Source organism: Nestor notabilis, unplaced genomic scaffold (assembly GCF_000696875.1).
Source record: "Nestor notabilis isolate BGI_N333 unplaced genomic scaffold, ASM69687v1 scaffold22030, whole genome shotgun sequence".
NCBI classification, from domain to species: domain Eukaryota; kingdom Metazoa; phylum Chordata; class Aves; order Psittaciformes; family Psittacidae; genus Nestor; species Nestor notabilis.
In genome coordinates, this window is record NW_009911016.1 from 70,496 (window position 1) to 83,743 (window position 13,248).

At 37.2% G+C, this 13,248-nt stretch overlaps 1 protein-coding gene across 1 annotated transcript in view; it reads right to left on the bottom strand.

The window, feature by feature from the left end:
• The window catches only part of COL24A1 (collagen, type XXIV, alpha 1), a gene marked incomplete at its 5' end in the record, with an annotated part of 98,999 nt that overhangs the window by 68,153 nt on the left and 17,598 nt on the right, over window positions 1-13,248 (bottom strand). The window contains 2 exons of the mRNA XM_010012745.1: window positions 1,051-1,104; window positions 5,442-5,495. Coding sequence (XP_010011047.1) covers window positions 1,051-1,104; window positions 5,442-5,495 — 108 coding nt within the window. The remainder of the gene's footprint in view (window positions 1-1,050; window positions 1,105-5,441; window positions 5,496-13,248) is intronic.

Below are 13,248 nucleotides of genomic sequence, written 5' to 3' on the forward strand. Positions count from 1 at the left end.
CCTACTTCTCCCTAAAAGAAATCTGGACTTCAATAATCTTGATGCCAAGTCTATCTTTAAAAAAGAAAATCTGCAAATAGCTGTTTGCATTTATTGTACCACCTTCAATTTGCTTCATATGTGTTTGTATGAGTCCAAGTCTGACAGAAACACTCTAAGAGAGACTAATCTAACTTCAGACAAATTAGCAAGAAAGCCATGTCAAGTGTATAAAAAAAGAAACGAGACACTGTGCCTACACTGCACAGTGCATAACAGTTATGCACGATGGGGAACTGCAGCGTTAACTGTTCAGGGTTCACTCATTACACAGTTATATCAAAGCACAGGTTAGTACCAATGCCATGCCGGGGTGTCATGCCGTGATCATATGATGGTTCACTAATCCTCCCCAATATGAAAGATTTTCTCCCAGTTTTGGAGAAAAGTGGTTATGTTACCTTTTCAATTACAAGCAATAAGAAACAGAGGAATTAAGAAATCATATCTACAGCTTCTTGCTTCTAACAGACAATTTTGCCACTGTTAGCTTTTACTAAGTATTTGTCATGGAAGCCCATAATTAAGCTACTTAAAAGTCTAGAGGTCTAGCCCCAGAACCACTGAATATATTAATTACTTTTAGCTTTTATAATGATGGATTAAGAATATTCAATAAATCTATAAGAAGATCTGCTTTCCTTCACCTTCAGTTAACAGGGTTCTGTTTACTTAAGTTTATCTATCATACTATAAATAAATTGATATATAGTTCCTATGTCCATACCACCACCACCACCACCCCCCCCCATCTCCCCAGACTAACTAAAGCAACCACATCTGACTCTGGACACATTTTATCTGAGATTCCACTACCTTAACTAAACTAAATGACAGAATGGATGCCCCATAAGGCTGCTAAAACCTCTTTGAAACACCTGCCAAAATGCAGAAGAAACTTCAAATTTTGCCTGACAACACCATCAACACCTAACCATTGTTGTCTAACCCTTTACCCCTCACAACTTTCTTTTAAACATAATCTCTTGATTGGATAATTTTCCATCTTACCTCAAGTCCTTTAGGGCCTTGTGGGCCTGGAGGTCCTCGGTCACCCAGAAGTCCCTAATCATCAAAACAAAACGAGTGAAAACATATCAATTAACAATCAGGTTGGTCTAGTTTCAGACCTCTCACAAACCTGGACAGAAATGCAAAACTGCGGTGGCAGAACTCACTTCTTACTATTGTTCTCAGCATTTCCCCAAGGAAGCCAGGAGAAGATGCAGCAAAATTTCAGTATGTACTGGAAAACTGAGTATCTTACAAACTTCTACTGCATAGATTATTCTGAAGCTTTTTTCTTATGTTGTTTTGAAATTGAAGCTTACAAAAGAACAATTCATCTTTTTTGAAAATGTAAAGCACGCCACCATATTATGATTAAAGCAGAACCAGTATAACTCATAGATCTTTGATTTTGGTAGTCTTTAGCATAACATATGATGACACAATTGCAATGGAAATTACTTACAAGGTGAGTTTAGACTACTAGCTTATCCAAAACTACTTGTGATTTTCAGCCTTTACTTTTCTGTAAGGATTATAATCAGATTCCCAGAGATAAAGAACCTTATCATCTGCCAAATCTGAGTTTTCATGACTGCTCACAGCAACATTTCAAAACTTTGCCAAAATGACTTTGCAGCTAGCAGTGTGTCAAAAACCTCAGTCATCCCAGTTACAATGATGGTAACTGGGAAAAACACTTGACCTGGCGCAGGGAAAATAATAATATCTGTATAAACATATTATTAATGTTCTGGGAGAGCTAAGCTTAACAATATCAGATAAAGCGAGAAGAACAAAGAAACTGCTCCTTGGGAGAGAGATGATTAGCCTCTGAATAAAGCAAAGGTGGGAAAGTACCAAGTGTAAGCCTTATTAATTGCTTACTAATGAAGCTGAAGTCTAGACAGAAAGTGCAGGCATTGGTCCAGTAACAGTTTAGTTAGCATGCCAAGTAAAATGGAACAGAAAATAGAACAGACAACCTCAAGGTATTGAGTTCCATCAATCAGTGAAGGACTGGGGTGGTGGATTGCTGTTTCGCATACCACCACAGAAGTGACAGGAGAGCTTTTAGTAGCACCACATAAGAAATACTCTTGTGCAGTCAGTCACATTTTTCATTGACAGCACTGTTGTGTCATTCTAATAGCAAAGCATATTAGGAGATGCAGCTTTCAGTACAATGTAACTGCACAACAGGAATGCTAGCAACGCTGCTACTGCACACACCATTCCACTGCACTTTTCTGGAAAAATGTCCAAGACTGTGAAAAGAATATTAAAAGTAAATGAAATTTCCATGTCCCCTTTGAGGTTTCAGGCAACAAACAGAAAATGATTGTAGTCATCAGACATGTGCCAAAATGTCTGGAAAAAACTGGAGGAGTCGGCAGATGGGGATATCCTGTATTTCACAAATATAACTTCCCAGTCGACCGTCCCTTCCAGAAGTGGTGAAACTCCTAATAGCCACTTCTATTAAATACGTTATCCAAGCATAAATGAGCAGAGGAAGGAAGATCTCAACTACTTCCATGGTATACACACACACTGCTGGAAAAAATAGTTGTAGTCAGCGTATTCTAACCATCTTTTCCTCTCACTTTTCTCTGTTACAGAGCATAAGTACTTGCAAGAATAACATAGGAAACAAACTAAATTATTTCAGAACTTCTTAAAAACATTTTTATTCCACTTTTAAATGTAAGTGTGCGTTGTTTTTTTTCTTAAATAAGCGGTGGACCAAGATCAAACACCTTCTAAAATACCATTTCCAAGCCGAGTAATGTGCTGTAGACCAAATTATGCAATGAATCCTTTGAACATTATTTCAGAGAGGTCAGATTGCTGATTACTGCACTAATTTAGGGAAAACTGACAATCCAGAACTTCTGCTGGTATTTAGAGATGGCTGATCACACTCACAGAGCTTGAACTTTCCACCAAGAGGCTGAATTTCTCCCACGCCAGCTGCTAAAATACAAAACTTACCCACCCTTCTTGACTTTTAATATGGGTATTGCTTCTCAGGAAGCATAAACAAAATCATGAGGAAAAGAGCAGCACAGTGAGAACAGTCTTCTCAAAATAAAAGCTGGAGGAAATTTTTTATAATTGCAGTCAACGCAAGACAGCTGGGAATCCCGAAAGCCCAAACATTTCCAATGTTCTGAAGCACTTCTCTCTTGGTAGAACAGTGTAAGAATTTTTCCACTTTGGTAATTTTCCTTCTCAAATGTAAGCCACCAATCCTCCCTGATTAGAGCACGATGTCTAAACTTTTTGTCTCTAAGACCAAATGAATCTTGTTCAGCTGTAATTTCTGTATCAAAGCAATACAGAGTCTTAAACTTTGTAGGCTACCTTTTAGTACTTTTTTGCTGGAATCTGCGCAAAGACAACAGATCAGTAATGTAAGTATTAAACATCAACCCAATTCCAACAAAACCATCTAATTTAACCCTTAGGATATCATGTGCAGTGAAGAAACTGGACAGCAGGGATTACACCTCAGCTACATCATTCATCTATCAGCTTGGAGGTTAAATCTGATCTGCAGTTCAAGAACTGCTGTATTTCTCTTCTGTTTCCCCTGACCCTAGACACAGTCTTACGTCAAAAGTTTAAGTGCCCTGGTAATTCAGAAATACAGGAGCAACTGCCACTGCAATGGTCAGATAAAACTCATTCATGTAATGCTACTAATATTATACACATATACATACAAACAAGTTAGCAAAACAATAAACCAGAACCGAAGAAAAAGACCATACCCATCTCTGGAAATGTATTTTAACTTCTCAGCAGTTTGCCACATCAGACAATAATTTCTCAGCCTTCCTAGTAAATGGATGTCTGAGCTATTCTGCGACAAGGCTCTTGACACAGTTGAATAATATGAGATGCAGAAAAGATTGGCTATGGCTTTGGCAACTGGATTATTTGGAATGTTCTTGAGAATTATTAACTTTGGCCTGGAGGGATTGTTACAATTTTCCAGGTACAAATAAGCCTATCTTTCAACTATTTACTGTTCCCTGTCCTGTGTTTTCTTGAGTAGCCTGCCACTGAATTTCACAACTCTGCTGATGGGAACACTTGCAAATTCCATCTCTGTTTATTTACGGAAAACTTGCATGTTTTGACTTCAGACTAATGATATCGTTGGTCTCGCACAGTTCTTTTGCCTCACCAATTTCTGCACTCTGGCTTACTTACAAAGATCAAAAAGGCCCTTCATTTTGGTAGGATAAATGAACAGCCTCTCAGAATACAGTAATTCAAGTATTCTTTTCTGCATCTAGTCCAACTTGATTGAGTCCTTATGGAACATGAATGCCCAGAACTGTGCGTACTACTTAGATAAAGTCTTCTTGTGCCTCGTGCAGTGGCACCTTGCCTCATGTGTTCTAGAATTTCACTTAATTTCTAACTGCCTTACTGCGCTTTTATTTCAGAGAGATCTGGCAGTGTCCTTCCTTCTTGCCAGGTGCAAAGTGCTAAGTTTACACTAGGATTTATTGCTTTAGTCCTTGCATGTATCAGTCTGAAGTAACAGAAGTGGGGTGAATTAGTACAAAGTGCAGTTTTTAAGATCATCTGAAGATGCTCAATTCTGCTTCATATACAAATTTTGTTCCATCATACTTGTGCCTGTAAGAATAGCTGCAAGGCTGGCGAGTGAAGAACTTAATAGGTGCTTGTCTTTCAACAACAAGTAGCCCATCTTCAGATATTATTAAATCATCTTTCTCTGGGTTAATTTCTGACCCATCTGCAGTTCTTGTACTAGTTTCTACCTTTCCCATTTTAAACAAAAAATTATCATTATACTCTTTTATCCAAAGCTTCATTGAAAACTGCAGATATGTGAATTATTGACCAAGACTGGTCTAAAATATTAATCTACTAAAGAAGCTGAGTTAATCTGGCACAATCATTTTCTGGTAGACAGTTTTATCAACTATTATTATTTAATCTATTATTTAATCTGGTATGTGAGGTTTAGCCATTTTTCCATATCTTTAGTTACTATTTCTTTCAAAATCTGTTTTAAAAAAGTCTGTATGATTCAAGTGAGACTACAGAAATCCGCATTTGGCATGCATTTTATTTAAACATAGGTGCTGCTTTCTAGCTTCATAGTATTTTCTTCCAATGGCCTTACACTTAACTTGCCATTACATGCTTCCATCTAACAAAGGGTAATTTTACTCTCATAACAGCATTAAACATCAGATTAACTTCCTCATATAAATACCTGAAGCAAAGTATTTGTATTTTGACAGTAAGATTAGCTTCTCATAATGCCAGTGTGCACCTCTCATATCTTTTCCTCAGAAATTTATACTGTTTATTGTTAATATGAAAAAGCTGTCAAATAATCTTACCTTTGGACCTTCAGGGCCATTTAATCCAGGTACACCAATATCTCCTGGAAAACCCTAAAGAAATCATACATACAAATAATTTCCAGAATAGGAATTTTTCCAATATACTTCTTTAGATTGTTAATTCATTTCACAAACCTGAATCACAAAAAAACCCAAGAAATAAATTTGTTCTACCATCCCCAAAATGTCAAAATCTATTAAGATTCCTTGAAAGGACTTGGATAAATGACAGATTTGTAGGCAGCTTTCATTAAACTCAATTTAGCGGATGTCAGTATGGGTTTCATTTCTCTTAGCGTAAGACCTTTTATGCATTAAGTAACATGGTAACATGTGAAATTAAACTACTGGACTGGTCTTGATGTACAAAAAAACCCCTGCACAGAGCAGTCAGCACCAGGTCCTGTACTCATGAATTCAACTATTTTTTAGGAAAAGCTTAGAGAGCAGCTGAAAGCCTTTAATCTTTGGCTGCACTTTAAGGACAAGATCACTGCACAGTTAAGCAAAGGGTAGAAAGCTTTTTGCCTCTAAATCACCAGGTGCTAATCCAGGTCTGGCTGGCAGTAACTGAAGATCACCATCATGTAGCATTGTTCAGAATAAGCTTTGTGAAATAGTGTGTGGTATAGGTCCAGCTGCTGGTAAAGAAAAACTGAATATGCAAAGAAAATGAATCAGCTAAGATTATCACCCCAAACCATTTGGCCAGTAGGCAGTGAGAGGGACACTGTGAGGATGCCTCTATGTCAGAGGAATCAGTACTAAAACTAGACTGCTTTATAAGAAGTAAGTGTATTTTAAAGAAACAAAAATGATGCAGCTAAACCTTATGCAATACAACAGTGAGTTAAGTTTCATAAACTTTCAGCTCAGAAATGTTATGGTTTTATTTGTAGGATAAAGGAAAGTATTGGCAAATAACTCTTCAGTTAGCACAGGGCTCAGTCACCTGCCAAGACAGTGCTTGATTTTGTTATTTCAATAAACTTTTAAGTGTCATTAAATCTTGCCTATCTGAAAATAGAAAGACTGCCTCTGAAAAGTTCTTCCTCTGAGTAAAATATTTATTACTACATCTGTGCACATCCATCACCTAACACTAGTAAAAACAAGCTTCCTGCTTTCTTAACAGAAAATATTTGTAAATGAAAAACTATAATCATTTTTTGCCCGCATACTTTTCAGATAACAGAAATGAAAGCATCTGAATCTGAACATTTCAATTGTTCAGAACAATTTAAAGAATATCTCAGAAAGAACTTCCAGCATGAAATTCTCTCTGGCACCCTTCCATACTAATGCAGGCTAATACATGTCATCACTAAAGCTTCAAGAGTCATTTTTTAGGTTCTCCAAGCAGGGAAATGGTATTAATAAAAAGAAAAAAAGTCTCACTATGTGGATAGTAGATAACCATACTTTTCTTCCAGAACAGCTGAGCTTCAAATACAGGTAATAATAATTTCTAATGATTGTTCATAATTAGCTGACATGCATCACAAAAAAACTTTACCAAAAAGGTAAAGAGAAATCAAACTAAAGCAAGAAGTTTAGAAGAAAATATTATCTCACCCTCAGCTACCACATCATAATAAAATTTAAGAAGTATTTAAGCCACGACTGGTTTTACTTGTAGAGCTTTCTTTTGTTTGCTTTCTACAACCTGTTCTTAACAGGATGCAGAGAGACTTAAAAGCAGAAATTTAGATGGGATGCAAACATTTTAGATGTTTGTATATATTAAATAAAAAAATAAATGTATAAACAATACTGAATTGTGCTTTCTTTAAAAAAACAGCAGACAAAAACCAACCCAACCCCCCAAAACTCCCAAGTTTCAGCACTTGAATGCTAATAAATACTAAAGCAAACCACTGAAGAGTAAAAAAGAACTCATCTGAGTTTTCAGAATAAGCAGAACAACTATAACAGCATTTCACAAAATGGCATGGTGGTAATTTCTTTTTGCCATAAAGCAGTAACTAGTAGAGCTGTGCAACAGCTCAGCGTGCCTCTAGGTGGCACAGAGCATATTAGTCACATGTGCCCAAGTCCGGTATCTGAAGTCTGATACCTAAAGTACTTGCTTTTATCAGCCTAGATTTATATACAGTTCAAAATGGGATTTTTTAAATCTTGACCACACTTATCTACTGAAATACACTGAAGAGTTGGGACAATTCTTTGGAAGTTGCTAACCCATCCTTTCTTAATTTTAAATTTGTTTATTTACCAAACTTAAATAGGTACCAATGGGTGGGTTGCTTTGTGCATCTGTAAATCTCTGACTTTCTAACGTGTGAAGAAGTGCTAAATGCTGACCCAGAGACATCTCTCTTCAGGCAATAAACATTCCAGAACACAGTCTGTCAAGAAAAATGTCTATTTAGAACAATTCTTATAATACTATAACAAAATATGTCGATTTTATTTGCAGAGTTACTTCTACAAGTAATTCAGTAAGAATTCCCCCATCCCTGGCAGTGTTCAAGGCCAGGTTGGATGAGGCTTGGAGCAACCTGGTCTAGTGGAAGGTGTCCCTGCCCATGGCAGGGGGTTGGCACTAGAGAAACTTTAAGGTCCTTTGCAACCCAAACCATTCTATGATTTTATGAACTATGAAATACGAGCATTGACAAGCACTATCACAGTTAGAACAACCATGACATTTGGAAACCTTTCCATGTCAGGCAAAGTATTAGGATGAAGAGGGCTATTGCTGAGACCAGCATAAGCAATTTATGCAAAAGTTTAAAATCTTCGTATTTTTTGTCTTTGCTGTTAAGCTGGATTTAGTCTTCTAGTCTGAAGCACTCCCACAGAGAAAATGCAGATGCTATGGCAATATTAGAACACTATTTCCAAGTGCTGAAATGAATAATCACATGAATAATACATGAGATAACTGTAATAATCCAGGACACAGCCACTTAAAACCATTCCAGAAAAATGAATGAACCAGAAAGGAAGTCTTAAACACCTCAGCAATGGTGTTTGCCATTCAGATTCTGAGTAGGGAAGTGGTATACATATCTACCTCTACCTGAATTTGCCAAGAGTTATTCAGCAGCCAGCTCCCTGTGAAGCTACTCCAGATTAAAAATTCATTATTCTTCCAGAAGTGAAAGGCCAGGTGATCAATGTATAGTTTCCAGCTGCAAAGTAATTTTCAGCAGTGGCTGTCTGGAACCAAGCACCACTCAACATTATGGCTTCTATTAAGGGAATGCAAAGTCTGGATTCTTATCTTCCCAACAGCCAGAAGCCAGGCAGCTGTGAGTTACAAATAATTTTAAAACTCATGCTGCAGATGTGGCCTTTAGCCAGCAAAGCACTTCAGAGTTTGCGCTGTCTAATAAAACTAGAGGTGGTGTCACAAAAAAGGGAAGTACCAGCTATCTCAATACAAATGAGCTTTAACCTTGCTGTAAAAGTGTTGCTAAAATTAACATATTTATTGCTTTCATTTACCTATATAATCTTAAACAAAAAATGCAGAGATGATGAGACTGTTAATACATCAGGGCGTGACTTTCTGTCAGTGCCTCAGAGATGAGGGATCTGCAAAAGCTGCTGCTTCCCTTTTGTTTGCTTTCCTAGGTGGCTGCTAATAAGGAAGCAGAGTATCAGAGATGTTTGGAAATTACACTCCATTTCCACTAGGAATTCTCTTACATTTGCAGAATCCCACTCGCTCCAAGCTGTTTCCACATGACATTAGCCAGCATTGTTATTCGTCACCAACCCTTCTGCCCCTTAGCTCCTCAGGAGTCCTCAATGGGATCAGGACATGAGCACTGGTGGAAGAGTACCATGGCACAAAAACCTCTCCACAAACTGTGATAGTCCCTTCAGTTGCCAAGTTTCCCTGCTCAAATATTATTTCATTCAATCACATGCTGTGCTTCACTGGAATGAGAATTCAAAATGAATTTTCAGAAGCAATACTGACTGGATGTAGCCACTAAACTTCAAGATGCCTTATTAAGTGCTTTATTACTAATTACTATCAACTTATAAAAGGAAGATTTCTGCATAAAACTACAATCTCTCTAAACTGAGAAAACAATCTGTGATTTTGTATTCTCAAATAAAAAGTGTTTATTATTCTTCTGAAGACTCATGCTATGCATAGATAGAATTCAATTAATCTATTTTTTCTCTACGCAATTTTAGAAATGTCAGTATTCATACAGTGACAGGACTTTGCTCTTTGCCATCTGTCCAACTGCATGACAATTCAATAATGTGCCAAGTACAGTGGAAAACAGTAAGAAAAAAAAAAAAAAGATTTGAAATGAGCTTTATTCTGTGTGTGCCAATTTAGCCAAAGTTTAATGCCAGCATTCTTAAAGGGCAGAGACAAAACTTCAATTTTTTGTTTTGGTACAAAACTTCAATTCTGATTTTGGAGAGGGTGGAAGAAGGAATCTAACAGTACAAGTTACAACTGTACAATCGCAATTTGTCAAAGAATAGAAAAAGGGCAATCACAGATTACAGCACACAATACAGGAAAGCTTTGCAATTTAATGCTGCTAAGATGTCAGTGAACTGATGCTGATGTTGCTTTGTGCTTTTGTCTAATTGCACATGGCAGATCTGTTCAGCCACACACACCAAAACACTAGTGACTGATTTTCTTGTGGGACTTGAAGTCACCTGTTTCCCAAATGTGATGCATCATACTCTAAAGCCATCTACTGCATCTACATATTATATGAAACACACATTAGAATGTCTGTATTTATAACAAGTATCTATTTTATAGCGTGAGCAAGGTCCTACACCAACTTTTCAAAACATATCCTTCACAGACCTGCTTGTCTGCTTGACAGCAAAAGTGGCTGGCGATTCATCTGACCGACCAGCACAGTCACCAACCAGCATATTAAGGACCAAGTCTTGAAGCATCCCGAAAATCTACAGCATGAAATATCTAAGAGCTCCTTTGGTAAGAACTGCAGTTTAAACCCACTCGAAGAACCAGACAGGATTTCCAGAGGGAGCTTGGCACAGTTTGGTTAGAGCTACACTTGCTGTTGAACTCTATATAACATTCTCCCTCCCTGTCTGCCCTGAAGATTTCTGGGTGCACCACAGAAGAGGTGGTCTGTTGGGCAAACACAGCCCAGGGACAGTTTAGCCACCTGATCAATTACTTTCACAAGACCCAAAAATCAAGCCGGTCATTCAACATCAACAGCTACTTCTGTGGAACTTTCCAATACATATCATGATGCTAAGCATTGTTCTTATGGTGAAAACAAGCATCAAGCATGGGCATTTCTTTAGGCACAGAAATACCAGGTTATGTATATATTTTAAAATATTCAGGATCATAATTTTTTTTTTGTTACAAATCCTCCAATAACAGTTAAATTACTAAGGTCTGAGGAACAGGTCATCTTTCAGGCATGCTTCTAATGATGCAAGAGACAGTGGGGTTAGGCAAAGCCTGAGTACAGAGCAATATCATCAGGAACAACTCTGTGCATTTTGAAAATCAAGTATTCCTAACTTTAAGCCTTAGAAAAGAGACTAGTAACTAACAGTCAGTGATATAATCATTGTGCAAAATTAACTGAGTTCTCTTGCAGGAGGATTATTTTACTGTACATTGCTTCTATGCTGCTAACAACTGCCTGCCCATGCAGATCAGACCAGACCAAAAAAGTAAGGCAGAGATTTCAATTTATTTGCAAGACTACTGTTTCTTCTAACACCTAAAAGCAGTGCAGGTGTTGAAAATCAAATTAAAAAAACCCCAACATTTAAATATTAGTTTGCCTTATTCTAGGCAGATTCAGAACATTAGGAGTTAAATAATGCCATGGTGAAGCAACACAAATCAAATTTTGTTTATCTGCATGTCCCTTCTTCTGTAGTGAAGCCCCACCACAGCTCTGCCCGAAAAAGGAAAATCTCCAAGACAACAAATTCTATGCAAAGCACCTAATGAAGGTCTGTGGAAACAGGCTAGGACCTAACAGGCACAGACTGCATTATCATAATCACTCTGAAGAAAATATAAAACACAGGAGGGTCACACAAACAAGCACTGTTCAATATTATTAAAAAGTTACCGTAAATTGACTATTTCTGCAAAATTAATACGTATTTCTGAAGAAAGAACAAAAAAAAATCAGAAAGAGATAGACATGTCAAATAAAATTTATGAAAGGAACACCAAAGAATCTCTGCAAAGCCAATCAGAAATTATGAGCAATTCTGCAGGAACAGTTCTTCAGATGTATGCCAGAACTTGCAACTACGTAAGCTATAAAATTGCTTTATTTCTATATTTCCTTCAAGTCATTTGCACGCAAGTCATTTGATGCAATATTGAAACAGAAAGCTATGTTATCACTGCACTCACAGCATTGTTTGCACAACCTCAGAACATCATGTGATAAGAGAAAACATGCATTAAAAATAACAATGAACAACTCAAGCCAGTGATTCACTTAGAAAATATGTGCCTTTTTGATTGTTTAACTATTATTTGAATGTATCCTTTTCCTTTGTAATCCCATTGCCTTGAGCATGAAACATACCAGCTGAATCCCATATGAGTACCTTCCTGAAAGAATAAGCTAAAGACTTCACATCAAAATACTGCACAGATGAAAAAAGTTCTATTGAAGATTATGACTAATGCTCCCTCTGCTCCAGATGAAACCTATTTATAATACTCAGAGAACATCTGAAGGTACATCTGAAGGAAACTATCACCTTCATTCTTGGGGGATAATTTAATGTGATTTGCAGAGCAAAATTTATCTATAAAATATTCTGAATACATGTGGAAGCCTGTTAAAACCTTGTTTCATTTAATTCATGTTAACAATAAGCATTACATAATTCAGCGTACTCAGTGAGCACAGGCGTTGTGGGTTCAAACAGTCAAATGAGCTCACAAAATCTAAAATCCTGAGCCACAGGGGGAGGCAGCTGTGGGCAGCATGCACAGGCTTTGTGCTTTTTTCATTTTAACTCAAGGGCACAAAAATACACTCATTGACTAAAACACGAGCTTACTCTGAAAATACAATCTTGTGTTGCTACAACACATTTCCCAGTGCGTTTTTTCTCAGTGAAGGCTCATCTCTAGCAGGAAAATGTGTTCTTTAGGATTTAGATGAGCTGTAACAACAAATGAATAAAACCCAGTAATTTGCTCTTTGAGGCTCAGGGAGACCTGGGCTCCCACTTAAAGGTAGAGATACAAAGCCTTGGTTTGAGAAGATATGCTCTCAGAGTTACTGTATCTTATAAGGCCAGAATAATCATCATTGCTAATAAATATCTTCCAGATATATTTAAGATAGCAATAATAAAACCAAAACAAAAAACCCACAAAAAAAATCCACAATCCCCTCCCAAAACAAACCAATCAAACCAAAACCAACAACAACCGAACCACATACACACACAAAGGCAGGCAAAAAAAACCCCAAGCAAAACAAATGACAACAAACCAAAACCCCCCAAACCATCCTTTAGAAGAGGCTGATTAAAAAGAAAAATCTTGCTTTCATCTCTCCAGCAAATATATGCATGTCTGTGTGTGCGTATGTCTTTCCTGTATAGCCCACAGCATTTTTTCCTAGAGCCCATAGTATGAATGACAAAAAGCACCTAAACTGAACAACGTAGAGACTGACTTAGTTTCTGTGCAGACTTCCATAGTACTATACCATTCTTAGTAAGCTGCACTGCGAGATTCAAGAGCTTGGCACTGCTTCCTATGTAACTGGTGTTTCTTTTTTACATTCCTTGCAAATACAGTTATTGTCTA